This window comes from Apteryx rowi, unplaced genomic scaffold (genome assembly GCF_003343035.1).
Source record: "Apteryx rowi isolate R43461 unplaced genomic scaffold, aptRow1 scaffold_0, whole genome shotgun sequence".
NCBI classification, from domain to species: Eukaryota; Metazoa; Chordata; class Aves; order Apterygiformes; family Apterygidae; genus Apteryx; species Apteryx rowi.
Window position 1 is genome coordinate 9,814,138 of NW_020447195.1, and position 27,984 is coordinate 9,842,121.

The 27,984-nt window shown below is 46.4% G+C and overlaps 1 protein-coding gene across 3 annotated transcripts; it reads right to left on the reverse strand.

Annotated features, from left to right (window-relative positions):
* Window positions 1–5,599: 5,599 nt before the first annotated feature.
* Window positions 5,600–27,819, reverse strand: CHRNA4 (cholinergic receptor nicotinic alpha 4 subunit). Of its 3 annotated transcripts, none has more exons than XM_026088144.1 (7): window positions 26,417–26,542; window positions 23,550–23,594; window positions 23,349–23,458; window positions 13,126–13,952; window positions 13,026–13,040; window positions 12,572–12,699; window positions 5,622–5,747 (listed from the first exon to the last, which is right to left on the reverse strand). In XM_026088144.1, the coding sequence occupies exons 2-7, from the start codon at window positions 23,577–23,579 to the stop codon at window positions 5,622–5,624; spliced, it is 1,236 nt and encodes a 411-aa protein (XP_025943929.1). In that variant the 5' UTR covers window positions 23,580–23,594; window positions 26,417–26,542. The 3 variants fall into 3 exon arrangements, with proteins under 3 accessions (XP_025943844.1, XP_025943929.1, XP_025944016.1); XM_026088231.1 differs by having other exon boundaries at window positions 26,462–26,530; XM_026088059.1 differs by adding an exon at window positions 27,757–27,819 and having other exon boundaries at window positions 5,600–5,747; window positions 12,572–13,952; window positions 26,417–26,568.
* Between the last annotated feature and the right edge of the window lie 165 nt (window positions 27,820–27,984).

Sequence of the window (27,984 nt, forward strand, 5' to 3'; positions counted from 1 at the left end):
GAGGTGGAGGGACGTGCGGCAGCCACGGGAGATGGATGGGAGAGCGGCTTGTGGGGCCCCTGCCTGGCCCGAAGTGGCCTTCCCTCCTCTGCCAGGGAATACTGAAACCGTCCGTTCATGCATATTAATTTCTCTTGCTCCTTTTGGTGAGCACAACCTGCCGTTTTTCTTGTTGTACTGTTTTTTATAGTACGCTCTGTACTTTTCTGGCTCAATTTATCACTTTTCATGTAAACTGCAGTTAAAAACAGTGCCACGCTTTAGCCATGCGGTATTAAAAATTCCCATGCAGATCTTCTACCAGTAGGGACTTTGTTCTCAAAGCTTTAATCACCATAAATAAAGAATTTGGCCATAAATTGTGGGGATTTAAGCCTGATTTCTTGATAAACCAGGAGTTTAACGAGTCCCTGAGAAACCCCACAGGCACCAGCCGTTTCCTCACCTTTACAAATTCATGACTATTTACCAACCCCTTTTGTTGAGCTGTTATTGAAGTGCCTTGTCCTGATTTGCTCATTCTTACCCCTATCCTCATGTAATCAGTGTTATAGAGACTTTCTTCTCACACGGTGAAAAAATATAGTCTGATATCACATCTTTAGTTTCTTACATCTTTAAAGTTTCTATCCTCCAGTCCTTAACTTTGAATGAATTTGGATTTTTAGGCAAGCGAGGCTGTGATATGGGATTCTCTCTTTAGCACTGTACCTGTCTTATATATCCATCTACCTTTCTGTCTGTCTGTCTCTAGGCAAGCGGATTTCCTTGAGTGCAGTTTCTAGATAACTGTCTGGAGAGAAACTTGTGCAAAAGGGAGGTGGTGCCAGCTATGTGGATCATCTCACAGAAGATGAGATGCTACTGTGGAGAACAGTCCCCTGAACAGCTAGGGCAGTGGGGGTTACATAGCTTGTCCTGACAGCCAGCCGCAGATAAAGTACCCTGAGTGCCTTATGGCTGGAAAAATGACCCAGCCAAGCTGAGCATTATGGAATCAGAAGGAAGACCATGTAGGGAAAGCTAGAAAAATGATGGTAGCTTAGGTTATTACAGTCAGGTTTCTATGCCTTTGCCCTCTTGTCTTCACGATACAGTGATTCTGCTGGGGTCATTGGAATTATGCTGGTGGGAAAATGTGAACTGCTGTGGAAAAGATAAGGTCTCCTCTCARTGGGTACAGCAGAAAAGATTAGCATCTGTGTTTGCTTTCCATGATGCCTTTGGGGTCTTTCGGCTCAGTTTTGCATGCCCAGATCCTGAGCAACAGTTATTTTGCTTTGCATCTCTTCTAAGGCAGCTTTAGGGCACCTGCTGTATTACCACTCTTGCTTCCTTACTCTTTTTCTGGTGTTAACTTCAGTTAGTAGTGGGAAGTAGTTCAGTAGGTAGTGGGAATCACTTCTAAGCTGGGAGCATTACAAATATTAACAGTCTGGCTGCATACATTTTTCTAGAGTCTTTCATGTGCTAAAAACTCTCTCTTTGTAGTTCATCGTAGCCATTACCAAGCAAGGGGGTTAGAATAGCAGAATTATTCATTTTTTCTATAGTTATAGCCTGGTTCATGTCCCAGTTTTATTCCAGTAAGGCTATTTCTGATCTTTGGTTCCTATGGAGGRTAGCATCCAGAAAAGGTTGTGAGTTGGGATGGGCCCTTTGCTGCGCACATCCTAAAAATGTACCTGCACATTCCAGCCTCCCACCTGCTCCGTTGTCATCACTGCTCACGGACACGGGAGGAGGAGGATATTGCAGAGGGAGCCAAGTGTGGCTTTGGCTGCAGCCGGGGGCTATGATGCCCCTGACCCAGCTATGCCCGGGATCAGCAGGTCTCCTGCCCTCATGAATATTTTATTGGTGCACTCAAAATGTGAAAAGCCRCTGGCGAGATTCCAGGCTGCCTCTGCGAGCCCGGCCTGCCTGGAATATAAACTGTAACCCGGCTCCACCACCACCATCCCTGGCTGCCGAGCACAGCCGCGGCAGGGCAGACTGCAGCTGCGTTGGTACCTTTATGCACTAGACCTTGAAGATGTTTGACTGTTTATTTTCCTTTTGTTGTCATAAGCAAACTCACTGACTGTGAAAAGGGATAAATTAGCGCCTCCAAAGACAATGAGTCTCTCTTCTGGAAACAAGCAGAGAACAACCAGCAGCAGTTCAGACTCCCTCACCCCRCCATGCCCAAACGGGTCCTCTGAAATCCGGCCCAAGCCTTCGCTAGTCTGGGTTTGTGTGAGCCCCTCAGATTTTAAGCCCTTGGCTGAGTTTGTGAACAAGGAGATCAGCTGTAGCATCTTAGATGAGAAGACCAGGCAGGATCAGCAGGTCAACCAGACTGATAACTGCATGGATTTTAGCTTGTAGTGCTTGGATTGAGTTCAATAACTTGTATTTGAAAGAAATCTCTTTAAGCCATATTATTCCACTGAGCCATGCAGCATGACCCAGCTTCATGTCCTAGGGTACCACGTAGGGGTGCAACACATCGCACCTAACACAGGCTCTGGCTTGTACTGGACCTTCTGTGCTGCTCGTCAGGCAGCTGCCCACCTCTCCCCACGTGTACTATCCAAAGCTCTGTGCTAGCTAGAGCTGCCTAGTAATAAACGTCATAGTGGCCAGAGAGCCTCATGGGTGCTGATCCCAGCTGCAGAGGAGCTGCTGCGTGAGGTCCAGAGCCCCTCAGCTGCCAGGCTGCTTTTTGAGGCATGCAGTCACGCCAGGTCCCTGGGGAAGCCTGTATTTTTAGGCTGTGTCTGTCTTCCCTCRCACCCTACAGTAACTGTTTACGTGCCCTTCTGCCTGCGAGACCTCTGAAGCAAACAGGACGCAGGTCCAGGCACTGCTGTGCCATTCCCACCTGGCACCAGCAATCAGCAGTGGAGACGGGAACTGTGGCCTCACAGACGTCAGATAGAGGGGATGTGGGGCTAGATGGACTTTGGGACTGTCCCAGTGTGATTGCTCTTCTGTGGTTACGAGTGCATATAAAGAAAAGGCAGAATATAGATGAGGCTGGTGCTCAACCTCTRCCTAGTTCACCCGTTGCATCTGGCTCGGTTGTGCTGTCCAGCGCTGACTCCAGCTCCCGGAGCAGGAGAGGGCTCCAACAGCTCCCCTCTCCCGCTGGCTCATGGTACTCGTCCCTGCCTCCTTGCTGTGGGTCCCAAAGCAAGGGCAACACTTGCTTAAAGGATTGCTTCAGTATGGAAAGAGCACCGTTGCTGAAATAGTAGTGAACAGGGTGTTGCATTTGTGTGAGTTCGTCATCTGATGCTCATTAAACGACTTCTTCCAGCCCATCAGGCAAAGGCAGGGAAGCTGGAGGGAGGGAGAGACCTGCTGCGGGAGCAGCACGGGGAGGAAGGGCGCTCCGGAGGACGGATGCTTTATAGCGTGGCCAGCGTTGTCTGAAGTACACGAGGGTGGCTGATAGGCTCCAGGCTGGAGCTGCTACTTGAAGAAAGAGTGTTTTTTGCTGAGTTACCTCAGGGGACTGAACCCAGAATCTCTGGACCAAAAAATCACGGCCACGTGGGTCTGTGGGCGCAGGGCCAGGGCTGGGAAGCTCTGAGGGGCCAGTCCAGCCCAGTAGCCGATACCTTCCCCTAACCACCCGCTCTAAACCAAGCTCCGTTTTGTGGTAACCCCTGGAAGATAAGGCTCGAGGGGTTCAAGGGAGAGGTTTTCACCRTCAAGACTGGGCCATTTGGCAGCCGCCCTGGCCTCCTGGCATGGCAAGCCCTGATCCAGTGGGAAGTGATCATCATTCCCCACCCAAAACAGCCCTTTCTGCCTTGAAGTTGCAGCTTGCATGAGCCACTATGTGGAAGAAGATGATAATTCATATTCACAGCTTCTCCCCACCTCGGTGACAGCAGCTGCCTGCCTGACAGCRGGAGAGTTTGGGCTAAATTGGACTCCAGGCTGAAAAAATCAAACTCAACCAGACTAAGCAGCTCCTGGGAGAGGTCAGCAGCAGGGACCCRCGTTCTGCTTCCCACTTCTCCCTGGACGTGAGGTTAGCTCGGCATGAAGAGAGGTGGCTTCGTTGCCCTGGAGGCACTGGCCCAGGCTGAAGCAATTTAGGGAAAAATTATATTTCAAAACCACAGCTCAACAAAATAAACAAGGGCTAAAAAAAATGGAGCTGCTGCAAGGCTTGTGAAAGCACGTTGACTGCAGCYCATCACTGGCAGAATAATAACAGCGGTGGGTTTTTACAGGGCTCATTTCATCTTTGAAAATCCTGAYGTGGAAACAGTGATCTTTAGGTTGGAGCTGAGCAGAAGGTCTGTCCTCGGTACTTTCCCTGACCTGCTCCCACCTGAACCAGAGTGAAAATGGGAAAGCTGAAACATAGAGGGCAAAAAGGACTTCCCCAGGCAGTGCTAAGAAGCAGTGGTGCTGGCAGTGTGGTGTTCCTGGCTCCCAGGTCGCTCTTCAGACCATCTTCCCATCTATATTGTAGCTCTAAAATAATAATAGCTCCAAAAGCTATTATTGACCTGTGTAATCGCACGGCTCCCGGAGCTGGGTTGCAGCAGGGACTCGCAATCTTCCTTGGGAAGAATAACAGTCACAAAGATGAGGATTAGCCCACCAAGCGTAATAGCAACTGTGAGATGCGCCAAGCTCTGAATCCACATATTTGGGAACGGTGGAAAACACACTAACCTCTGTAATAAATTACTCATTAACAGGCTAGGCTGTCAGAGGGGATTGATGCAGCCCGTATTGCTCCCTGAGCAGGTTAGCGCGTGAGTGGGCTTGTCTGCACCCGGGACGGCCGGTGTCACTCCTTGTTCATGCTCCCTAGGGGGGTCAACAGTGATTCTGCTGGTACTCTGATAGAACCATGGGCCTTTCTTTCTTTCTGATTAATCTGTAAACCTGGCCTTCTCCAAAAGATGCTCTTGCTGAAACTGCCCATTAAAATAGCATCTTCCAAGGGTTTTTCTCACCACTTGAGGCTGGTGGAAGATTCAGTCCCTGCTTGCCCATTTGTGCCTCCTTCTGCTGTTTACTTTCACTGGCTGTTTGAAAGTTGATCAGCCCAGCATTGCCTGACCTGGTGGGACTGACTTTGGGGACCACCAAGCATGGCTTAGCATTACCTTGAAAGCACAGACCATGTCCTGCACAGGAATCCCAAATCTGGAACTTTATTTATAAAATGACACATACAGGGACACACAATCCTGAACCACATCAGCTCAACGGGGCGAATTTACTAGGCAGGGCACACTGAGACCTCTGAAGATGAGTGGAGCTAGCTTGCCAGGGGCTGGTTGGTGTGCACAAAGCCTCTGGATGTACTGCTGGAGGGAATGCGCTCGTGCTCTCACATTGCTGAATATACGTCACTGAATGAATGCCACCATGCTATGTACAAACTTGAATAAGAACTTTTCCCCTAACTTAGATGGTGGAGATGAGAATGGCTTGGCAAAATGATGTAACCTTGGAGAGTGTTCCCAGAGTGCTCCGGAACAACTCATGCACGGACACCCGGTAAATTATTCAAGAGGCTATCTCCATTCCTCTCCTCATCTCCTTCCAGATGAAGTAAAACCCATGGAGTGGGATATACTTTCTTCTTTCTGGGGTTATATTTAGATCATTCCGGCCAGCCAGGGTGGCAGGAAGAGACCAACAGTTCCCAGCAAGCACACGATGATGAACATCCAGAGAAAGATTCGGTCGATGACCATTGCAACGTACTTCCAGTCTTCCTTCACCTGGGAACCCAGAGAGGAAAGACCGATTATTAATGCTTTATCGAGAGTAAAGTTTAGTAAGACTATTAGTGCTTTATTCCAAAATACAATATTTTAATTTGGCTCCAGAGAGAGCAGGGAAGGGAGGGGTCTCTTTTACATGCAGCAGTCCTGTGCRCTGGCAAAGATTTGTTCTGGCAGCTTCACGGGGGACAGATTTCCAGACTCGCAGGGTGTGCACGTGCGATTGCACACTATTCACAACTCTCCACGGATGACATACACCAGTGGATAATTAAGCTTGTCTACACACTCAGTCCCATTTTCCATGAGCAACAGCTGTAACTGGGTGTGCATTCAAGCTGAGAGGAAAAAAAAGTATTAATTTTCCCAGACTCACTTACGGATTAACAAAGCCAAATTCTTTCTAAGAAGGGATTTACTGCTTTGACAGGGTAAGAAGTGAAAACGAACTAGCAAGTAAAAAAAGCAGTCTTCCTCACCCTGTTTTTTCCCCACTTTTGCCTTGCTGTGGGAGGGTTTTCCAGGGATTCCTCTCTAGGGARGTCTAATACTCATCTCTATCAGCAAGAAAGAATTCTTGCAAATGGTGATTTCATTAAGCAAGAAACCACATGCACGCGAAAACCTCCCTTATTATATTGCTGTTATTAATTTCTTTCCCAGGAAGAGGACCGATCAGATGGCAACGTTTTAATTGATGCGGCTGTGCCCATTATAATTTCCTCTAACATACTGCTCCGTGATGAATAGCCCTGCCGTTGCCTTGAGCTCTGGGCTGAAACCTGGCACGCTGCCTCGCTCTTCAGGGAAACCATCTCAGAGGATGCTAGCTCAAACCTCCCCAGGGGCGAGGAGAGAAATGGCTCCTCTGCCCCTCAAGGACGAGACGAAAATCAATTAGCCTCGGAGGTGGGTTTGCTGCTCCCGGCTCCTCTGAGCGATGGAAGCAGAGGCCGCAGCGGCTGCGGGTGCCGCTCGTCCCGGCTGTAGCTGCCTCCAGAAATACCTGCACGTCCTGCCCCTGCCGGCCTGGCRCCCCGAGCAAACGGTGGCTGCACCGTGCCCCAAACCCGCCGAAGGCACAGGGCTGTCGCGGGCATGGAAAGAACAGTGACCACAGCGATGTAACACTATGGCACAGCTTCTCATCCACAGGTCCTACATTTTTGTTTTAAACACAGTAAATAATCAGGGGACAGCCCAGAACATATTTTTTAGCAGGAGGGAGCTAAAGCATGATTTGCAGGAGCCCTTGCTTCTTTTTTTTTTTTTTTTTTAAGGATTTGCTGAACATGCTGGAAATTCATTTAGGTAAAGGAAGCAATGCAAGCACCAATGAATAGCCATTTGCAGCTTAGCTGTAGATGGTGTTTTCAGAAGCATTTTCATTTTATAAAATATTATGATCTGTCAAGCATTCACACAAGTATGGTCTCCGAGCACAACACAGCGACTCTGTAAACTTGCCCGGAGGCTTTTCTTTCTTCATCAGTCATGGATGCGCCACCAAATTTATCTAATACCTTGTGGGCGGCTCACAAAAATCATGTGTCAAAGGGCGAGAAAATACCCTCCTGGCTTCTGCGACAAATGTCGAGATGTTTTATTGAGCTAATAGCATTATTCCTYGCAGGCAGGCTATGTGCATTTACCTCATTTTGGCTTGTTGAACCCTTCACAAACTAACCATGAATCTTCAAATGTATTTGCTAAGCACCTGTGTCCACTCTGTGCCTTAACGCAGACAGCATCCAGCTGAAGCAAAGCCTGCAAAGCGATCGCTCTAACTACGCCTCTGATTAGTTGCTTATTCAGGCCTTTAGGTCAGCTGCTATTGCTTCAGCTGCCTGGCTCAGTAAGCAGCTTTGTAAATTGGGAAATAAGAGGAGAGCACTGGAGAATATGTAATGCTTTCCCATAATTTGTTCTCTGAACTAAGACTCTTAAATTTCAGGAATACTTGGAATATTTTCAAAAGCATAAGAATCAGTTATATATTTCCATGACATGGATAATTTTATTCCTTTTAAAAATAGCATCAAGTTAAGCAGGTCTTTATTACTGAACGGAGAGGTAACCAAACAGAGACTGATCCAGAAGCTTATTACCTTCCTGGGGGAAACGATGTTCTTTTTTACAGCACCTAGCACAATGCTCTATAATTAGGGAGAGTAAAAGCAGTAGTAACTTTCAAAATTCAAAGGAATTTTCTTATCCCAAGGATAAGGTTACAGTGGATAATTTCCCTTTGCTGTACAAGTTTTCTGATTTATTCATTATTTGCTGAGAGTTGGGGTGAGATTCTCTCAGTCTGATGTTTAATATTCCTAGTGAGAAGGATGGCTAAGCAAGCTCTGGGTGATTGTATTCCAGGGTTTAGTGGCTCATGATGTAACCAAAGAGTAAAGAAAATTTGTATTTTACGATCTGATGTCCAGCTGGGAGGTTGGATTAAGGAAATATCCCCCCATTCTAGTGAAATAAACTTTTGTGAGTATTTGTGCTAATAAGTGATAGCTCACTCCAAGAAAAGACATGAAATAGAGGAGTTTCTCTTTGAGAAAAAAAAGGGGGGATGGGAGAAGAGGAACAATTTGAAGAGCTCAACAGAAATTTGCTTTTAGGTGTAATGGCATATGTGTAAATACTCAGCCAGTCTCGAAAATGATGGCTGGGAGTGCATCAGATGTTTGTAAATCAATATCCAACTTCAGACCGAGAGCACAGAAGGGTGAAACTGGAAATTACGGAGACACTATGAAAAAAACAGAGCAGAAGGAAAAGATTTTTTTTTTTTTTCCTGCCTGCACAGTAGCATTTCTTTGACTGAAACTCTCCAGCAACTCACGTGGAACATGATCTGCAGCGGCATCTCTGCCAACATGTATGCAGCTGTCAACATCTGGCAGCCCAAGTTCTGATCTGTATTTTGATTAGTTTTTAAGACGCTCACTCAAAACTGTTTTAGGGAGAGGATCAGGGGCAGGAACCAAGCTGACTCCTCCACCTCCAAATTCTTGAAATGTCCAGGAAAATGCGGCTCTGGTGGAGCCCATGTTTCTGCTTCCCAAATCCAGCTCCTCCCATACCCTAGCAGTGGGACCAGGGCAGGAGCCCAGGAGTTTGACTGGTGGGCTGGGGCACCTCGGGGACCTCCGAGTGGCAGCTGATCCTCGGGAGCCRCAGCCTGCAACAGAGATTAGAGCAGTCCCAAGTGGGGTTTACTGTACTTTGTTAAAAATAAACCGGTGAGATTATCCCGTGTTCCCTCCCCCTCAGATTTACTCTCTCCCATTTTATTTTTAAGCCGTCTTCAGAGACTTTCTATTAGAGTAGTCATGAGAGAGACGGTCCAGGCACGAGGATGACGAGGCTTTCCAGACTGCAGTGTTGCTGTCTGGTTATTTTGACTCATTTGTGACATGCAACTTGTCTTGCTTCTCAGTCTGTAATTAATTTCTAATGGCTTTTTTAACATATGCTGGAGTGATTCAGTCTTCTTGTATTTCCCCCAGTGTACCTTTGTGTCTGTGTCGTTTGCAGATGTTTTTGTAAYGAACAACTGCTTCTTGCATCTCCCATTTTCTCTTTGCTGAAGCACTTAATTAAACGAGCTATTTACTTTTAATTTAGAAACACTGCCCCTGTGGCAATGTTGCTTTAGAAAAAAGACAGACACTTCAAAAGAAGCTCCGTTCCTGTTCTGGGGAGGTGCGTGTCTCTGAAAATATTGCCCAAGAGACAGTGAGCTGTGTCCAAGGGGCTGCAGCTACATTAGAGGTGTCTGCTGATGTATTTTTTGGAAACTTCCATCCCAGGAAGAAATGCCACAGTTTGATTTTTTAAGATGAAAGCAAATTTCAGAGTACTGATTTTTTTTCCCAAGAATTTCCCACTTTATTAGCTCAGCTCTGCTCCTTACAGTAAATTTCAATTTCATTTGATAGTATTTCCTTCTCTCTCATTTCCATCCAGAAAAAATGTGCTCTCCCACTCGACATTATTTGGATCCAGAACAAGAAAAAAATATAGACTTAGGCTAGGCTTAGCAATGATTCCCCCAAATCTGAAACACTGAACTCTGCCTACAGTGCAACCCACGATTGCTGAGAAAGAGCAGAAAACTGCAGACAAACGGGTGCTCTGTCCTACCATCATGCCAGGGTGGGGGTGTCCGCTTGTCTTTTATTTCTGAGAATATTGCCAAGCTCCCCATGGCTTTGAAATGGTGGTGAGGCGATTTGGCAAACAAATGAGACGGACAGTTTCATATCACAGGTTGGTCAAGCTGCTCCAGTGGAGCCTGGTGCATCGGTGGTGCTGGCGGTGGCCGTCCTCTGCTCACCGTCACTTTATTGCTGGATGTTTTCCGGGTGCTTTTGCCAGCAGGCTGGGCTGGCACAAAGGGTCTGGCCAGAGCCAGCAAAACAACTGCTGCGCTTCTGCTTTCGATGTTTAGCCCTAGGAATAGCTTTCTCCCCAGGATAATTGCTTCATTTCAGAGAGAAGAGTAGTRGTGAGTGGAAGAAGAAAATTGGTGGACTCTGAAGACTGTTTTCATTTTAAAGAAAGTTGAAATGATGGATTACAAAGAAAGAATCCATGATGCTTATTGACTCAGTTCTTCTCTGATAGCCACACGCTTATCCGAAGGAGAATCAGTAGAAATGAGAAGTATCTTTGGTGCAATATTCTTTCAACTGCACCATGGGAAAATGTATGAGTCAAAACCAACTGAATTCCACGGATTTACTTGTGATTACTTCTAGTGGGAGAGAGCAGAGTTAAATTCCCATAGTCTTAAAGTGTCTGTGAAGTGCCTTAGCCCAGCAGAGAGAGCYGGGCTGTTGACTAATGGAGATGGGGATTCACATCTCCTCTCTGGCACAGATTTGTTCTGCAACCTTGAACAAGTCACCTCGCCTCTGTGTTTTGGCTGTCAGTCCTCAAAATGAGGAATAAACAGTTACTCCCTCAAGGGGATGTTGTGAAGTGAAAGACATTAAAGAACAGAAGCATCTCAGCGGTACCAAAGGGTGTGTAAATGGATAGTAGCACGTAATCTTTTGTTGTTGCTGCTTATATAGCTAAGTGCTCAGTGCTGTGAAAAATGCAGATATTTAAAGACACTCTTCATGCCCAAGAAGTCTTGCATAAAAGCACCGTGACTTACATTGACCCTAAATCTTAAGACAATTAAACTGTATAATAAACACAGCTGAAAAAAATGCCTTTGTTGACTGATCCCTGTGGGAAAAGCCAGATAAGACTTTTCTTTAATGCAAGAATGCTAACRTCAGGTTATCTTGCAGCTTCCTTCAGCACTGCCATAATTAAGTAGCACATTGTATCCCTAGCGCCATGGGGGAAGAGCTGCAAGAGGTGCGGAAGGACGTGATGCTTGTATGTGTATCAGCATCTCCAGTGGAATAAGTGCTTTGAGGCTCTCTTTCCTTCTCGAGCTTGTAGCCACATTTACCCCTTCAGAGTATGTGTGAAATTTGTCTGTCCACCCACCTTCCCGCAGGCAGAGCCACCTGCTCCAGCGAAAGACCACTAATGAAGCATCACGTCATGCCGAGCCAAACAYACCCTGTAATGTCCCCACGCTACTACAAGCTGCCCACATCCTTAACCTATTTTGGGGAATTTGCTTTCCCAGACTCGATAACTGGAGTTGATACTTAATAGAAAACAGAGAATGCTAATTCCCTGTCTGTCACAGACTTATGTATAAAGAAAAAGTCAACTAATTTCCCAGGAGATGACTGCTTTTTAGTTCTCTTTCTTTCCTAATTTTAGCTGCTTCCTGCAGTTGAAGGGCTTTCTGTTCCCTGGTAATAGCTTTAGGGATGGGTTATGCGAGCAATGCCAAGGGATGCTCCAGTAAGGTCCCAAGCACCCTCAGCTCTCACAGAAGTTGGAGGTGTTTGCAGCTCTCAGCATCTCGCAGGAGATGTTTAACACTTGGCAAAGCCATAGGACAGAGACGGAGGAGCTCAGGCAGGTCAGGACAGTACAGTCAGCTTCCAGAGAGGACCCTGTTTCTGTGCTATCTCATTGTAAAACAGTCTTTTGGCCTTTTATCTGTAGAAAACTGAAGACACAGCTGAGAGCTGTGGTGTGACCCAGTGTCCAATGAGCAGCATTGTGAATGGCTAAACCACCAAAGCTCGGATGTTAGGGCCATGTTGTAGCAACCAAAGTTAAAGTGCACCTGCTGATACCATTCTCAATGATGGTTAAACAATAAATTTCACTCGCACCTTCTCTGGCTGTTTCCTACAGCAGGCAAGAGCAGATTCACTATGTTGAGTGAATCTGGCCCCTTGACTAAAATTGCATCCTTGGCTGCAACTAGAGGGGTTTTGCAAAGGTTCAGGCTTTTTTTAGTGCCAAAGGAACACTGTGTTCTAGCTAAGTTTTGACCTCAAAAAAAGAAAAATAAATTAAAATTCCCCCACCCAATAAATAAATGAAAAAAGGATGGGGGGGATTACTATTCTTTTTCACAACTGGTCCTACTAACACCTCTGACAACAGCTTTGCTTCTGTTTTCTGCTGGAGAATCCTATTGCTCCAGCGCAGCCCTGAGCATGGTCCGATTATGCTACCCTCTCAGTCTACAGGCCTACCAAGACCCCAAGGACAAACACTGTGGCCATGGCTGCAGTGACCAGTGGGTCCAGAGGCTGTGACAGGGGGTGGCAGAGCCTCCATTAGCCAGTGTATGATTTGTATAGCCTATGGGTTTGGTGGGTCTCCCTTAGCAGATGGTTTTTGACTTACCCAAGGATAACAGGCTAAATTAGCGCACTTACTGAGAAATCTGCATCTTCTGCTCGCAGGTGGTCCGCAATATAATGAACTCCTTCCACTGCCAACTTCAGGGCTGGGGACATCAACAGAAGATGTTGGTCTTTGGCGCCGTGAGCGTTGGTCCCTTGACCTGTCATGCCAGAGGCCTCGTTCTTTTTGCACTTACATTTGCACTGATGGGGTTTGTGCTGGGGCTGTTCTTCATTTAGGTGGCACCGCTGGGATGCAGGAGAGCCACTGGATTGGCCATTGGTCTGGGAGGAATCCTCCTGCAGGTAGCAATACTGGATGCTCCGGGACCTACAGCGGATGCTCCCTTCCTCTGCTTTATTGGGACTGTACATCTGCTGAACACTTAATGATCTACCTTTCGAGATGGATGCGCTCTGGGTGTCACTCAGGGGATGGCACGAGGACTGTGGTGAGGAGCAGGGCACCTGAACGGGCTCTGGGTGCAGCACAGTGTACTGGCTGGAAGGAGATTTGCAGACAGGTTGGGGCTTGGCTGGCTCCTCGAGATGGGCGCAGAAGGAAGATGTGGGTGATGGCTYGTTACTCTGGGGGCTTGGGGAAGATGAGGTAGTGAAGTTGGGTTCCATGTCAGTCTCAGACCAAAGCCTTGGTGCGTTGGTTATTTTATGCATGGATTCAATGAGCTTCTTACAATTGTCTTTCACTGCAGAGGGCCGTTTCATAAAAAGGAGCCGTGGGACTATATCAAGGAAGATCCTCCTCACCCAGTCAGGCATAGTGTGGGTACGTGGGGAACGATGGTGCACATTGAGCACAAAGACAGTGATGATGATAGACAAGGTGACAAATATCATAGTGAAGAGCAGATACTCTCCAATCAGGGGGATGACCAAGGAGGTTGACGGGATGATCTCTGTGATGAGCAGCAGGAACACAGTGAGTGACAGTAGCACTGAGATGCACAAGGTTATCTTCTCTCCACACTCAGAGGGCAAGTAGAAGACCAAGACAGTCAGGCAAGAGATAAGCAGGCAGGGGATGATCAGATTGATCGTGTAGAACAAGGGCAGCCTCCTGATGATGAAGGAGTAAGTTATATCAGGGTAGATCTCTGTGCAGCATTCATATTTCTTGCTGTTGTAATTGCCCACAGCATTTATGATGACCCATTCCCCACTCTCCCAGTAGTCAAGCTGGTCCACATGGCTGTGCATGCTCACCAAGTCTATCTTGGCTTTGTCATAGGTCCAGGAGCCAAACTTCATTGTACAATTTTGCTGGTCAAAGGGGAAGAAGGTAACATCGATGCTGCAGGAGCTTTTATAGATAGCAGGTGGCATCCATTTAATTCTCCCATCATAGAAGAGGTGGGCCTTGGTCAGGTGGGTGACTGCAAAGTCACCATCAGCACTGGGGAGAGATATAAGATGAGAAAAGACTGAGGAAATGGTGCCTTCAAAGCTTGCAAGCTAGGGATTACATTTAACAAGTCTTCTCCCACCTAGGCAGGCAGAGCACATGCACATCTGGAAAACTTCCTCAGTGCATACACCTGCCACATCTATGTACCACCTGAGTGAGATGATGACAAAGTTAGACTCTGAGGGTGATATCCCAAAACGCTGATCATACTCTAAGATGGGACACCTTTTGTTGAGAACAGAGGAACCGCAAGAGAGATCTAGGGTACACAGCAATGCTGCCTGCCTTTCCAGGACAAGAGGTGAAGAAAACTMTTCCATCACATCTGCAGGGAGACCTTAAATATGACAGCTGTGACAATATTCTATCATCTTTAGACTTTTCTGAGACTTCATAACTCTTATTAAAGAAACAGGATATTTAGTGCCTGGCTTCCAAAAAATGTACTCAGAACATTTTCTAACATGCTTCTGCACTTGGCAGAAGTGAGAGGTACATCGTGCACAAACACTGTATCCATCCACACTAGCCAGTAATTTTTGAAATCTGGTGGCTTGAGCAAGCACTGGATTTGCATGCAAATGTCAGGCTTCACCTTGCACAAGCCAGGCCCCAGAGATGCATGCATATAAATTTTCCTCAAAGCCCTCCCATAAACACCCTGGCAAGGGTTGAGTTTGCATTGCTTTAGAGAGGTCGGAGGATACACTATCAGGTAGTGTGGCTGTGGGTTATGCAGGATTAATTGTGACAGCTGCTATAAAAAAACCAGTGTTGGATAATCTTTCAGTCTGTTACATAGAAAACAGTAAGAACATCCTATTAATAGGAATAATAGAAGTCAAGCTGTTGATTTCCCACTCAGGGAGAGAACTGTCTTTTACAGTGTCTTCTTACAGGGACTGTCCCACTTGGGCTCTGTGTGCTGATATAAGATAAACAGATAACAATCCAGGATTTTATATCAGCAAATTTGCCATTTAGCAGACCACTTCCCAGCCAGTGAAAAAGCTTTTTGATAAAGAGTGACATTTGCGTTTGGTCTGATTTTTGCAGCCAGGCAGTGTGGGGAAAAATGCACTGATTTCCCGCAGTACCGCGCCRTGTACCCATGACACAGGCTGTTTCCAGCTTATCACAGGGGCTGGGATGTAAGTGAAGGAGATCAAAATTGGCGACAGGAATGGCAGGAGCACTGGGAACATGGGGGAAGAAAGGCAATGGGAGAATGTCGGACTTGAGCTGTAACAGTGTAGGAAAAGGGAGGGAGACTGAGAAAGTCTGAGCCCTTGTGCTGGCGTTGGGATGCCCTGACCCCCGAGACAGCCCTGCCATCCGTCTCCCTCTGTAGCCCCAGCTCATGTAGCCCCTTCCTCTCTCACATCCATTGCTCTCCTAGTACAAATTAAACGTTCAACCTGCCACTTTTCCTAGTGTGTGGAGCAACAGAAAAGAATTAGCTCATTAATAGAGTCAATTAGCAGAGCAGGTAATTAATGCCCTGCATGGCCACGCCATCAGGAAGCCCTGTTCCTCATCTCCTCTCACAGAGGGGAGCATGTGGATGCCAACACTTGTTTCAGCATCAAGGCTGGGGCCAAGTCCACAAGCACCTTCTCTACAACAACGTCCATCCTCCAGGCACCTTCTGGAGGATCTGCAGCCTGCATTAGTTTGCACAGAGAGGCAATACTGAAGCGTACGGATGTGCACAAGCAGTATATCTCCTTGTTCGAATAATCATCATGAAAGAATCTGGGTGTTCAAATCACAAAATTATCCCTTCACTTGAAAGTGAGCCAGATCCTTAGGTATGTAGCCTCTCTGTGTAATGATTCTCCAAATGTTTAAACCCTCTCTCTCCTAACCCTGTGCTTTGTATTTGCAGACAGAGTTTTGGTATCTACAGACAGTGACAGACCCTGAACCAAACTCCCTGACCTGAGCAGCCTTAAAATGTGGATGATATTTGGACACAGCTGCAAATTTTTCATCTTGGGTAAATGTCCAAAAAATGCCAGTTGGAAAAGGCAGGAGGAATCTGGGAAGCTGAACTCTTTGAAGAGCGATGCCTCTGTGTTTCCCTCTGCTGAGGGAACCGCATCGGTAGAGAAAGGCACAGCCGCAGAAGCAGGGAGGGAATTGGGGACCTTCTTACGCACTTGAGGCACTGCAAAGTCTTTGGATACCAAGCAAGGAGCCAGCTGTGAGAAGCAGAGTGGTGGCAAACAGCAACGCTACTAAACAACAGAGAAGCCAAGAAGGGAAAGGAGAGATTCTGCTAAGACCTTGAGATGAATTATTCAGTGTGATATAGCTAGAAAGCTCTCTGCTGCCTGCCAAACCCTCCTGGCTGGAGTCGACCCAGGCTGCAGCCTCTTTCCCAGCCATCAGCAAACTCCTTCGGCCGCTGCAGTGCTCTGCCGTGGCAGCAGCCRTGCAGCCCCGGCGTGCCGGGCTCAGACTGCTCCTCTTCCTCACCGTGATAAACCGCACCRAGGAGATCAATCAGGGCCCCTTCTGGCTGCTGGAGGCACAGCCAGAACCCCAGGATCAGAGCCCAGATCTTTAGCTCTGAGATAGTTTTCCAGGTTGGTTGAAATAATGGAAAAACAAACTTAGAATTATTGCTTGGTGGAAAATGGGTTTTTAACTAAACTTTTTTCTTTCTATAATGGAAAGCCTTTGTGCTTTGTGACAGGTTTTGGAAAGCAAAAGAACACAGAAGGACTCGGTGCTTTTTGTCCTCTGAACGCTCTCTAAAGMTTTAAAATTTCCTATTTTTTAAGACAGAAAAGCTAAAAATATGCACAAACCCAGGCTGCTGTCCCATAGGAGTCAAGGCAAAAACCATCATTGCCTTTTCCCCAACACAAACGAAAAAGAGCATTACCATTGTACCATCCAACCCACTCTTTTCTTTTCTTGCCTATTCTTTCTTATACCTAATTTAGAACCCAGGACCACTTTCTTTGGATGAAAAACATGTTTTTTCCTCCTGGATTTGCCTGCCCTGTAAAGCCAGATTGAGACATGAAACACACACAGCAAATGACACTCCKGTGTTCACTGTTCTTGGTGGTTTTCCTCCTAAATCTCAATAGGAATTTGGAAGCCAATTCTTCATTTAATGAGATCTCTGAGGYACGATTAAATCATTCATTAACAAAACAATATGTTTATAATTGGACTCACATCACAGAAAAGAGATAATGAGCATCCACCAGTGTTTTCCCTCTCAGGTRGAGCATTATATAAGTGGCCAGATAAATAATATGCAGGTGTGTTTTTCCTTTTGAAAACTGTTGGAAAACTTTCAGCTGTTGGTTAGTGCTGGAGGCTAGATGGTCCTGCACTAAGCTCTGCAGGCTTTGGGACACAATCACTGTAACTTCTTTGTTGCACAGAAATGTAGCCCCGAATTTTYAAGTCAGTGTAGAATGGAAAGGGGGTAGGGAATAAATTCACCAGAGAGCAGGGTGTGATGTTTGTTAAAGAAATGCAACCAGGAGTAATAGTAATTCATCTATATGTTGTGTAGCTGGTTTACACAGACATTATATTTCGTTCCTGGAAACGTCTCGTCTGRCAGTCCTGCTGTCTGCCCTTGACTACCTGCACGCTCCCACTCTGTGATCTCCTCTAAGCACAGCACCAGTGTGCYGCTGCAGAGCTTCTATCTCAGCTACTTCAGTAACAGAGCTGCTGCTTTGATGAGAAAGATTTTTTTTTTATTATTTGCTTGCCTCACATATCCAGCCTCAGCCTAGGTCCTTTTTGGCTCGCACGTTATTACAGATAATAATGGCACTGAATTTCGTTAGCACTGCCATTGCAGTAGTGAAAGCAAGAGCGGAACTGCTCCTTGCAACCCGGAGTCAGCTAACGACTCTGTCGAGAAGCCACAAAACATCCTGAGAACCTCCTGCTTTTCCCTTAGCAACCTAGTAGGGCTGTGAATTAGTTCCACTGACTTCAAACGGACTTTACTGGATGTGTTTGAACTTCTCACTGAGRCTCAGAGTAGAGATATCTGAGTAATTTGTAAGCAGGGTAAATTAGCCATGCTGCTGTGGATAGATCGTATCCAAGCCAGCTATACTGTGCAAAGGTAGTGGTGGCACTTGTCTTGGCCATTTGTGCCTATATATATACATGTATATACATATATACATGCACACACACACATATTTATATATATATGCCTAATTTCCCAGATGGCGTACCACCCACGCAGTAAGCATATGCTTTCTGGATTTGAAGCTATGCTTGCTGGCATGCTGGCAATGTGGGGGTGGTCCTAGACAGCGGCCTTCATTCTGGGTGAACCTGTTCATTTTGACACAGGAGGGAGCCAACAAGGTCACCCAACTGTTGATGGTCTTCCCAAGTCTGCCCTATCTCCTCCAAGAGACGAAGCTGCGCCAACTGACTGCAAACAAAGTCTGGAGTCTGGGGGAACCCTGTTCCCTTGCAGAAGGCTTTGCTGGGGGAAAACCCGTTCTCAGCCAAGTTATACCAACAGCTCTAACTGTATAATGTGAATGTTTCCTTAGACAGAAAGGAGATCTGATATAGTGGGACAGGGAAAATCTGTTTTGTAGCCCTTCCTTTATAGTGGTAACACATTTTCATCTAATTCAATCTAGACAGTTGTCATGAAAAACCATTTGGAAGAACGAGCTAGTGAAAGGTAAATATCACAGCAAGGACTCAGGAGAATCAGGCTCTCCTGATTACTCTGACCTGACAGCTCTAAATATCTCCCAGTAATAAAGTACCAGAGCTCTTATATTTTCATGTCAAATACAATAGTGCACACCAACAGAGAAGACAGTTGCTTTTTCTTTTTCTGATGAAAATAGTTCTGCAGCCTTTGATTCCTTGTTTCTAGAATAAAGGCTCTTCTTCTAAGAACTTCTGAGTTTCTAAGGCTTCAAGAACAGCATTGTTTTACTGGCAGACATCAATTGTGCTTCATTAAAAAGCTCTGCTGATGGAGAATTTTTTTGCCAGTTTCTATTTCCCCTGCAGTTGGGAGATACATCATCTCACAAATTAAATGTTTTCAGAATGCATGTAAATGAGGCACACATTTATTTTAATTTCTGGTTATACAATTTTAATCCAAACAGAGCTTTAAAAGCCTGAAAATTAGCTATATGCATATATGGATACAGCTAAAGTGTCCCTCATTTAAAGCATATTTCATCTAACAGCACTAACCGATACAGAATGGGGTCACAAGACCTCTCCAAACAATCTGGTAAACATTAGATGCATCTGTGATGTTCAAATTAAAATACTCTCCAAAGGCAAATTACAGAATTCTTTGTTCAGCGATTATTTTGTACTGTCAAAATGGTCACGACAAATTCACAGGATCACAGAACAGTTGAGGTTGGAAGGGRCCTTTGGAGATTGTCTAGTCCAAAGCAGGGTCAACTACAACAGGTTGCTCAGGACCTTGTCCAGTTGGGTTTTGAATATCTCTAAGATCTTTGTTTCTTGGGTACAAGATGGATGAGTCCATCTACATCTTAGACACACAGATGTACATGTCTATGCGGAGATGTGTACTTCTGTACAGATGTGTACTTCTGTAGGTCCCATCTCAGTTTTTGCTTGCTTCAGATGTTTTTAAATCATTGGTAATGGAAATTCCTATCATTCCACAGTAAAATGAGCATCCGTCTCAGAAATGGCAGTGCTACAATGAGAATCTTATGCTTATTTCATCACAGGGCTCTAGGCAGTGCTCGATTTGTGCATTTTGCTTTGACTCTTCCCTTTGCCAAGAATCCTCATCAGCACTTTGAAAACAAATCTCTAGCTCTGTCCCGAGAATAAAGGTAGGAGAAGGGCTTGGATGCTAACTCAGCAACAGCCTATCAGAGAGGTCTCTCTTACAGATTTCCTTCTATCAGTTCATGTATTTCTGGAAAGAGCTTGGGGGCAAATCTCAAAGACACCTAGAAATAAAATTTGTCTCTAACAGCATAGTCACCTAAACTCCCAGACGAATCAGGAAAGCTTAAGTGCAAAGTAGCATGAGTCCTTCATAAGCACAACCTAGTACAAAATGACAAGATATGCTCTGTTGGGAAGAGTCAGTAAACACAAACAAAGAAAAATGTCAAGAATGTTTCCAATATTTTTAAGGTTAGACTAGGACATTTTCTGGCATTTCTTTTCCAAATAGCTTTGGGATGAGTCAGGAAACTGGTGTCATTCCATAAGCCTCACTGGTTGGAAACACGGTAGTATAGTTCAAAAGAACAAGTCACTACAGTATAGTTCAAAAGAACAAGTCACTACAGTATAGTTCAAAAGAACTCTCCACTTCCTCATGATTTTCAAAAGCCACCTACCAGCTGATCTTCTAACCCAGTCCAGTAATCCTTTGTGTCCGTATCAGCACTGGGTGAATTCCTGAAGATATTTCCTGCTCCTAATTACAGAAACTTGTGTTTGAATTCTCCTCATGTACAATCTTGTCTTTTATTCATTTTTTGTGGCTGTGAAGGCTAAAGCAGGAATTGCTTTCTGGAACAGCTAACACCAGGAAATATTGAGAAAAAGTAAATTCTGAAGTCTGAATATTCCCAATAGCTTCTTCCCTGGTATTGCAATCACCAGGCTAGAGAAGAGAAATGCTACGGTCCTATCATGACTATCCAGTCAAGAACAAGCCAGCAAAGCTCACATTTCAAATTTCACTTTAAATACACACAGAAAAACATAAAATGTGCTTAAAGTACATTCATGAATGGGAAAAGAAGCCAATGCAGAGGATTAGATAATTAATTTATAAATGATTTGATTGTGTCTGTAGAGCCTTTACAGCCTCAGATACAGAACAGCTGGCCTTCTTGGCAAAGAAAGACAAAAAGAGAGGCTCTGTCATTTCACTATTAACTCATATTCCTTTGTTATACACATGTTTTGTCACATCTAGTAGGAACTATTTACAGAGTTCTTGGAACTTATCTCATCAAGCCTGAAAACCCAATAGCATATTAATTTTCCCATAGGATATTAATTTGGTTTTATATTCCTTATGAATGTTGACAATTTACAAATACTCTCTAGGCCAGACCAGCCAAGTTTACTGATTTAATTTGGGCCTCTAGAGTGAATAAATGGAAGCTTTTGATGATAATGAGCTTAGATATGAGAATAATTCACAAGTGGTTAGGTTTCCTTAAAGATGCAAATCTCAAATCAGTTTAAATTTCACCATTTCTATACATTCCCCAAGATGAAAACAGGAGAGGCATTAGCTGAATCTCCTGTCCAGAAGCTTTTTGCCAAAGCATAGTATCCCAAACAGAAGTGTCATAATTCCGCCAGTGCGCCTTGTACGCAGTGCAACTAAAATAACGACTGCAGCTGGAGGCATGGCTGATAAGTTATTAGATAGAAGACAAAAGAGCAGGATGCTGATTGTACACCCCGAGACAGAAAATAGTCCACACAAGATATGTTTGACACTGTTTGAAAGAGCATGAGCAAATATAGTATTGAAGAGGTGTAGAAGTAATGGAAAACCATTACTGGCTAATGGTTGGCGCCTACATACATGTTTAATTCATGGATAAAGTAACCAATTAAAAATGCATGATAGACTCATGGCAACCAACAGCAGAATATATGATTATTGATGATTAATATGGAGAAAGGGAGAGTTGTACCTTGGATTTAGATAGCTAGGGCACTAGGAGGTCCAGAGCACAGCAGCAGCATGGCTGAGGCCTTCTGCTTTAGCGCTAAGTTCCTCATTTCGTGGCCCCTGCTCGGGCACCTGAGGAAAGCGTGGTGAGCTAAGGAGGTGGATGCAAAGAGGAGGCATCGGGCCCTTGTGCACCAGCAGCTCCAGCAGCCGGGTGGCTTGAACTATGAGGGCCCCATAGAGCATGGAGGTTTGCGTAACACTTTAATTATTTCCTTTGGCACTATTGTCTACCCCAGCAGCCTCCAGAAGCTCCTAAAATGATAATCTTTTTCAGTGTCATTAATTAAGCAATGATTTCTCCATGCATAAGACAGACAGACACATTCAGTTTCTCCTGTGGAAGCTGTGAGGACCTTTCTTGGCTGCAATGTGAGGCACTTGTCATATAATATKCTGCTCAGAGTGTGTCCCTGTAGGGTAGGAAGGCTCAAGTGCCTATGAATTAACCATTTCCACTGGCCTAATCTCTCAGAGGTGCTATGTGAGGGCCCAGTGATTTCCAAGAGGTTTGCAATCTCTCCCTACCACTGAGGATCAGAGACAAGCTATTGGAAAAGATAACAATTTCAATAGTCTCCAAAGCTCCCAATCCCCTGGACAGATTTCTCCCTTAGCCATTTTTCAAAAAAACAAAAGCGAAATCATATCAAACTAGAACCAGGCAACTGTTCATTAAAAATGGGTCTGCCCTCTGTTGTGTTTTCTTTGAGTGCCAGCCGCATACAAAGACGTTTTTGTTTGATGCTTGCAGCAAGTGTTTTCTCTGGAGCCAGTGCCGGGGAGGAAGAGAGGGAGGGTGCTGGGGTATCCGAGGAGACTGGAGAGCTCTTGGTGCAATAAGCAAAGTTGGGGGGGGGGGAAGTCTTGGGGTGCAGACACCCTTTCCAAGAATACAGGCTCCAGAGGAAAGAAAGAAAACAACCACCTTCTCCCCCTGAAGTGTCCATSGGGGGAGACAGATTTCAAGCATTTGGGATTCAGGTACAAATATCTATTTGGAAATAATCCTAGAATTGCGTTGCGCTGACCTGAAAACTAACCTACAGATGCAGAGAGTTTATAATATCAGTATCAGGAGCCTTCCCTTGCTGCTGCTAACGCACACTGCGCTGAAATGCTCTGCCTTAAGGAAATGCTACCGACCAGGGATGAGAGGCCGAGCAAAACATAGCTCACAGCTTGGTATGAGTGAAGACCAAAAAATCAGAGTTTGCTTCAGTCTGTATTTGGAGACATGGCAAGTCTGACATTTCTCAGCGTATTTTTCTTATTGAAGCCCATCCTTAGAAATCAGCTTTTCCAACTGATGGTGAAGACTTAGGGGAGAGCTCCATGGTAAAAGGAAACTGAAGAGGGCTGAAAGCTCAAATCCAACTTAGTTATGTCTCCGACACGTGAAAACAGAACAATGCCTGACATCACCCACATAATTTGCTGTCCAGAGAAAGGATCAGCAGGAAAACCAGACCCTAGTGAACAACATAGTCGTGTCATTTAAGGCACATCTGGGACAGGTATTATGAGAACCTATCTAGACTTCAACCAAAGGTAACAAAATAAGAGACAATTGCAACTATATCCTTGATGCCATACACTGAGCAAACTTGCAAGGACGAGGTTTGCCTTCCAGTTACCATGCTCACACTCACTTGTTGTAGAGAACAATATCYGGCCTCCAGATGAGCTCCGAGGGGATTCGGATGGATGTGACGTTTTCGTATTCCTGGGGGTCCCAGCGCAGCTTGTAGTCATGCCACTCCTGCCAAAAACAAGGCGGTTGCAAAGCTGGGCGAGTTTGGATTGCAAAACTGAAAAGGAACAGGGAAAAGCACATATTTTGGTGCACCCACCTGCTTCACCCACACATTTGTGGTCATCATTTGATTCTTCTCATCCTAAAATGCAAGATCAGATGTATGTTACAGGAGCAGATGAAGTGGTCCAGGGAACTCATGGAACTTTTATTAATTGTAATTCATTTCTGTAATCATAAACCACCTCAGCAATAAATGCAAGTTCCATCATGGAAATAAAAAGCAGGTGTTTCTGCCATTTAGCATGGGAGAGGGCACAGCTGTCTGACACTACTGAACAGCTGACCCTGCACCTAAGCAATCTTGCGAGCAGAATAACTCGGATTTATTGGGATTTGCCTCAGTGTCAATGGATTCAGCCTGGGACCATGGGGACAGGCAGAGGAAAATGCTCTTTCCACTAGAAATGGTGGAAAAATGTCATTCCCCCCCCCCCAACCAATCTCCCACGGAAACCTTTTTAGGTTTTCAATAAAGTATCAAAAGAAGTTGGTTTCCCCCCCCCCCCTTGCTCTATTTCTCATCTTCCTTTTTCTGAGAATGAGGGAGGGCACAAAGAAGGAAATCACTTGAAAAACCATCTTCAATGCTTAATTTTTGTCACAGTGTATCAAACCAATCAGGCAATTAGAAAATACATAGTTATTCAAATGAACAACAGAGAAAGGAAAAATCCAGCTACTTCTTTGGGTTCAGGTGGGAGATCCCAGAATGGCACCAGAGGAAGCTGCTGTGCCCAGGACTGCACCACTCCTTGGGCACCCACACCCCTTATCTGTAAGGCAAATATCTGAGAATCTCCACCGCAGTTCCTGGACCGGGGATCCCAAAGTCACAGGTGCTCTCCTTTCCGTGGCATTTTCCTTCCTAGCTGGATGCAGGTCTTGGTGGAAATTCCTGCCCGTTTTACACCTCCACACTACACCCCAAGGGCTCTGCCATCCACCTGGCCTGGGTGGAGGATGAGGCTGGTCCCATGGGTTTCTCTTGCAGGAGGATCTGCAATGTGCTAATGACTGCCTAAACCTCACCCAGCATGGTTCCCTTCTTCTGCACAGAGGTGGCCTGGAGGACAGCGGGTGGTTTCCCAGCCGATGGTGATGCTGGACTGCACGGCCTCACTTCTCAAGGTGAGGGCACCACGCAAAGGCCTGCAGAGATGGGGGCTTAGGAGTCCAGATGTGTTTCTCAGTGGCTGCTCCCAGACTCATGCTTTGATCCCCTACTACTCTGCTCTGATCTCAAAATAACCTCAGTGCACTGGGGTGATCTGAGGATACAGAGGGATGTCAGGTTTCACATTGATTTTTTCTCCCCCCAGCTTTTGTCAGCAGAAGCTGGGATTTGAGTACGGCTCTGATTTCTCTTTCAGACTGTCTGCCGTTGGGAGCAGAACATCGGGGCTCACACCGAAAGGGTGTCGCTGTCGGGAGGGGACAGACAGTCCAAAGGCCACTGTGATGGGCAGGAGGATGCATCAGGGACTGGGTTATCCGACAGCAGCGCRGGATGGGAGGGAAGAAGACCTTTCCTCCAGCTATTCCCCTGACGTATCCATCAGCCCCTCCACAGAAGCACCTGCTAGTTGCACTTCTAAACATTGCCATAATTTTAAAAGATTCTTTCTTCTTAAGTACTCTGGGAAGAGCACTACAAAACACGCCTATTGATCCCACGCTTGCACGAATCGGCAGCTGCAGATTAGAAAGTCTCTCTTATGCCTCCACAATCACCAATGCCTCATTCGAGCCTTATCAATTATTCAAATGAAAACCATACAACTTCGACAGCAGCAAACAGCTCTGGATCCCTCAGGCTTACGTAAGGCAGCGGAGGAGAACGGAAAACCGTCTCTGCGCTGCACAGCTGGAGGCTGATGCTTTTGCACACAAGGAGCTGCAACTCTGGAGACGCTCGTGCATTTGATTTCCCAGCTCCTGGCTAATCCGGGCTGTGTCCCCTGGCGTCTCAGGCCTAACGCCGCGCGACCGCGTGGCACGCTGCACTGCTCACTCGTCGCTCTGACGGCTGCACGTTTGGGCTGCTCCCACACCAACGCAGCAGCCCCAAATATTGTTCTTCCCCGTGTAAAAACCTGCCTCTCTACTTTTCCCTCCACACACAGAGTGAATCCCAATGACAAACTGAAGGCCTGAATATTTGGGGATTCACTGAGAGCAAAGACTGTAATTTCCCACCGTTGAGAAAGAGGCCAAACAGCTCCCGCGGCCTGGAGGGAGCAGGCGGTATCACTGCAATGCTATGTGTGAAAAAGGTATTGAGGATAATTTAAGATTTCTGTTTATTGTTTTGGCTATTTGAGGTGCTGGCGCTAAGGAATCTCAGCTTCTTCAAGAGAGAAAACGAAAGTTGTGGCCAGTCATTATTTCTAAGCGTTCTTTCTCCTATTACCTAAATTTTATATAAATATAAATAAATGCATTTAAATTACGAAATAAATCTCATATTTATATAAACCTTTTCAGTGCATATCAGTCCACAGCACAAATCACTCCACTTGGTACATAGCATATGTAGCTTGCATACGTATAGCTTCTGTTTGAGCAAGCATTCAGGAACATTTTTCTTGCTAACACCTGCCAAATTGGCTAACAAAACCTCCCTTTGCAGAGAGCTCTTTAGGCAAGCTCTGTCCCAGAGCTGTGTAAATTACTGCTCCTATGAGCTTGTATAAATTACAGTGTTAATAATTATGGCTTAAATTCCAAATTTGCTACTTTTTTCCTTAGCCAGTGTCCTCTGGCACTTACACCAGTTGCTCCCATGTCTTGCTGTGATCCGTACCCCTGGGTTTGACAAGAAGTCCAAAATTTTGACTATAATAAATAAAGCCCTGAGCCACACAATCCCAGCCGCCCGTTGAGCTCGCGGCTTGCACTTACGACGTCGATGAGCTGGGCGATGGACAAGCCGAAGCGGACGAGGACCACATCCGAAATGTTGGCCACGGGGCGCGACCACTTGTTATAGCCRGAGAAGAGCTTCTTCAGGAGCCGCTCCTCGGCGTGGGCTCGGGTCTCCACGTGGCCGYGGGCTGGGGGCAGGTGGGGAGGGCGGTGAGGGGCGCGTGGCGGTGCCACCCTGGGGACATCCCTCCTCCACCCTGCCCCGGGCATCGCTTCACTGCCCTCACCCACCGTGGCTAATCCCCAGCGCTATAGCGTTGCTGTTGCAGGAGGGGCGATTACTAAAACCATTGGAAAAACACAACATGGACCATTCTCCCCCCAAAAGCATTTACAATTTTTCGGCCACTTTCCAGCAAGCTGCTAGCGTTGAAGTCTGCAGCTAGGAAAGAGGGATGCTCGCTTTGCTGGCATACGGGCACAAATTGGGGAAGCAAAGTAACCTGCTAGGGGTGCTAGAAAGGGCAAGCCGAAAAGGAAAAAGAAGCTTTTCTCCAGCAAAAACTGTTAGGAGACAGGGTTCTCAGATCAGATTTAAACATGAAAGCTGGGATCAAATATATTAGAAAAAAAAAAACCATACAAAAATTCAGCTCTGCAAACAAAGCTTCGTAGTTGATTTTTCGCACATTGGTGGATGAGGGGAGAGGAAGGGCCGTCGAGGGGGAGAGCACAAACCGGGTAGCAAGAGCGCAGCTTCTCCCAGTAACGCCTCTGGAAGTTGGGCGCCGCCAGGAGGGGCGCGGACCCTGCCCGGGCGCCCGGCAGCTCTGCCCGCCGGCGGGTAGCGACCAGCCCGCGCCTCGCCCGGGGCCGCCGGCGGGGCCGCTTGCGGGTCCGGCACCCGGTGCGCACGGACGGAGCGTCCCGCTCCGCTCTGCCCGGCCTCCCCCAGCCCCGTGCGGCTCCTGGCTGGCTTTTCGCCTGCCCTGGCTTCTACGAAGGGATGCATTCGCTGAGCCCTGGCTGCGCTTTCCCTCCCGCCGGAGCTGTGGCCGGGAGACACCTTAATGCACTTGATAACGGGAGAAAAACCCAGGCAGGGAGCAGGCAGCAGGCAGCCTCCCCTTCCCCATCACGGCTTTAACTGTTCCCCCCCTCCACCCCAGATTAGTTAATAAGCAGAAAATAAAAGCTAAGCCGTGCTTGGTAGAGGCTGGTATTTTGGGGACCTGCAATAGAGGGGCAGGAGGATTTGCGAGTGGGGAAGAAGCCTTGCTGCAAAGGACGGGGCTTCCTAGCACGCCCGTGGCAGGGTGCGGGGGAAAAAGAGCCAAAGAGAAGAGTAGGAGTAAAAGCAGCCTCCTCAAACTTACCGGGGAAGACGCTGGCACACAGGAGAAGGAGGAGGTTTCCCTTAGACACGCGAAATCCCATGGTGGAGCCGAGCTCAGTCTCTAGAGCGCAGAGTCTCCCGGCAGGGCAACTTTTCCTTTCTGAGTCTCCGGATCCTCCAGCTTCATACCCCTAAACTACTCTTTCTCCCTCTTTCACCTGCCTCTAGCAGGGGAAAATAGCCGATTCCCTCCCCCTCTCCTTCTCTT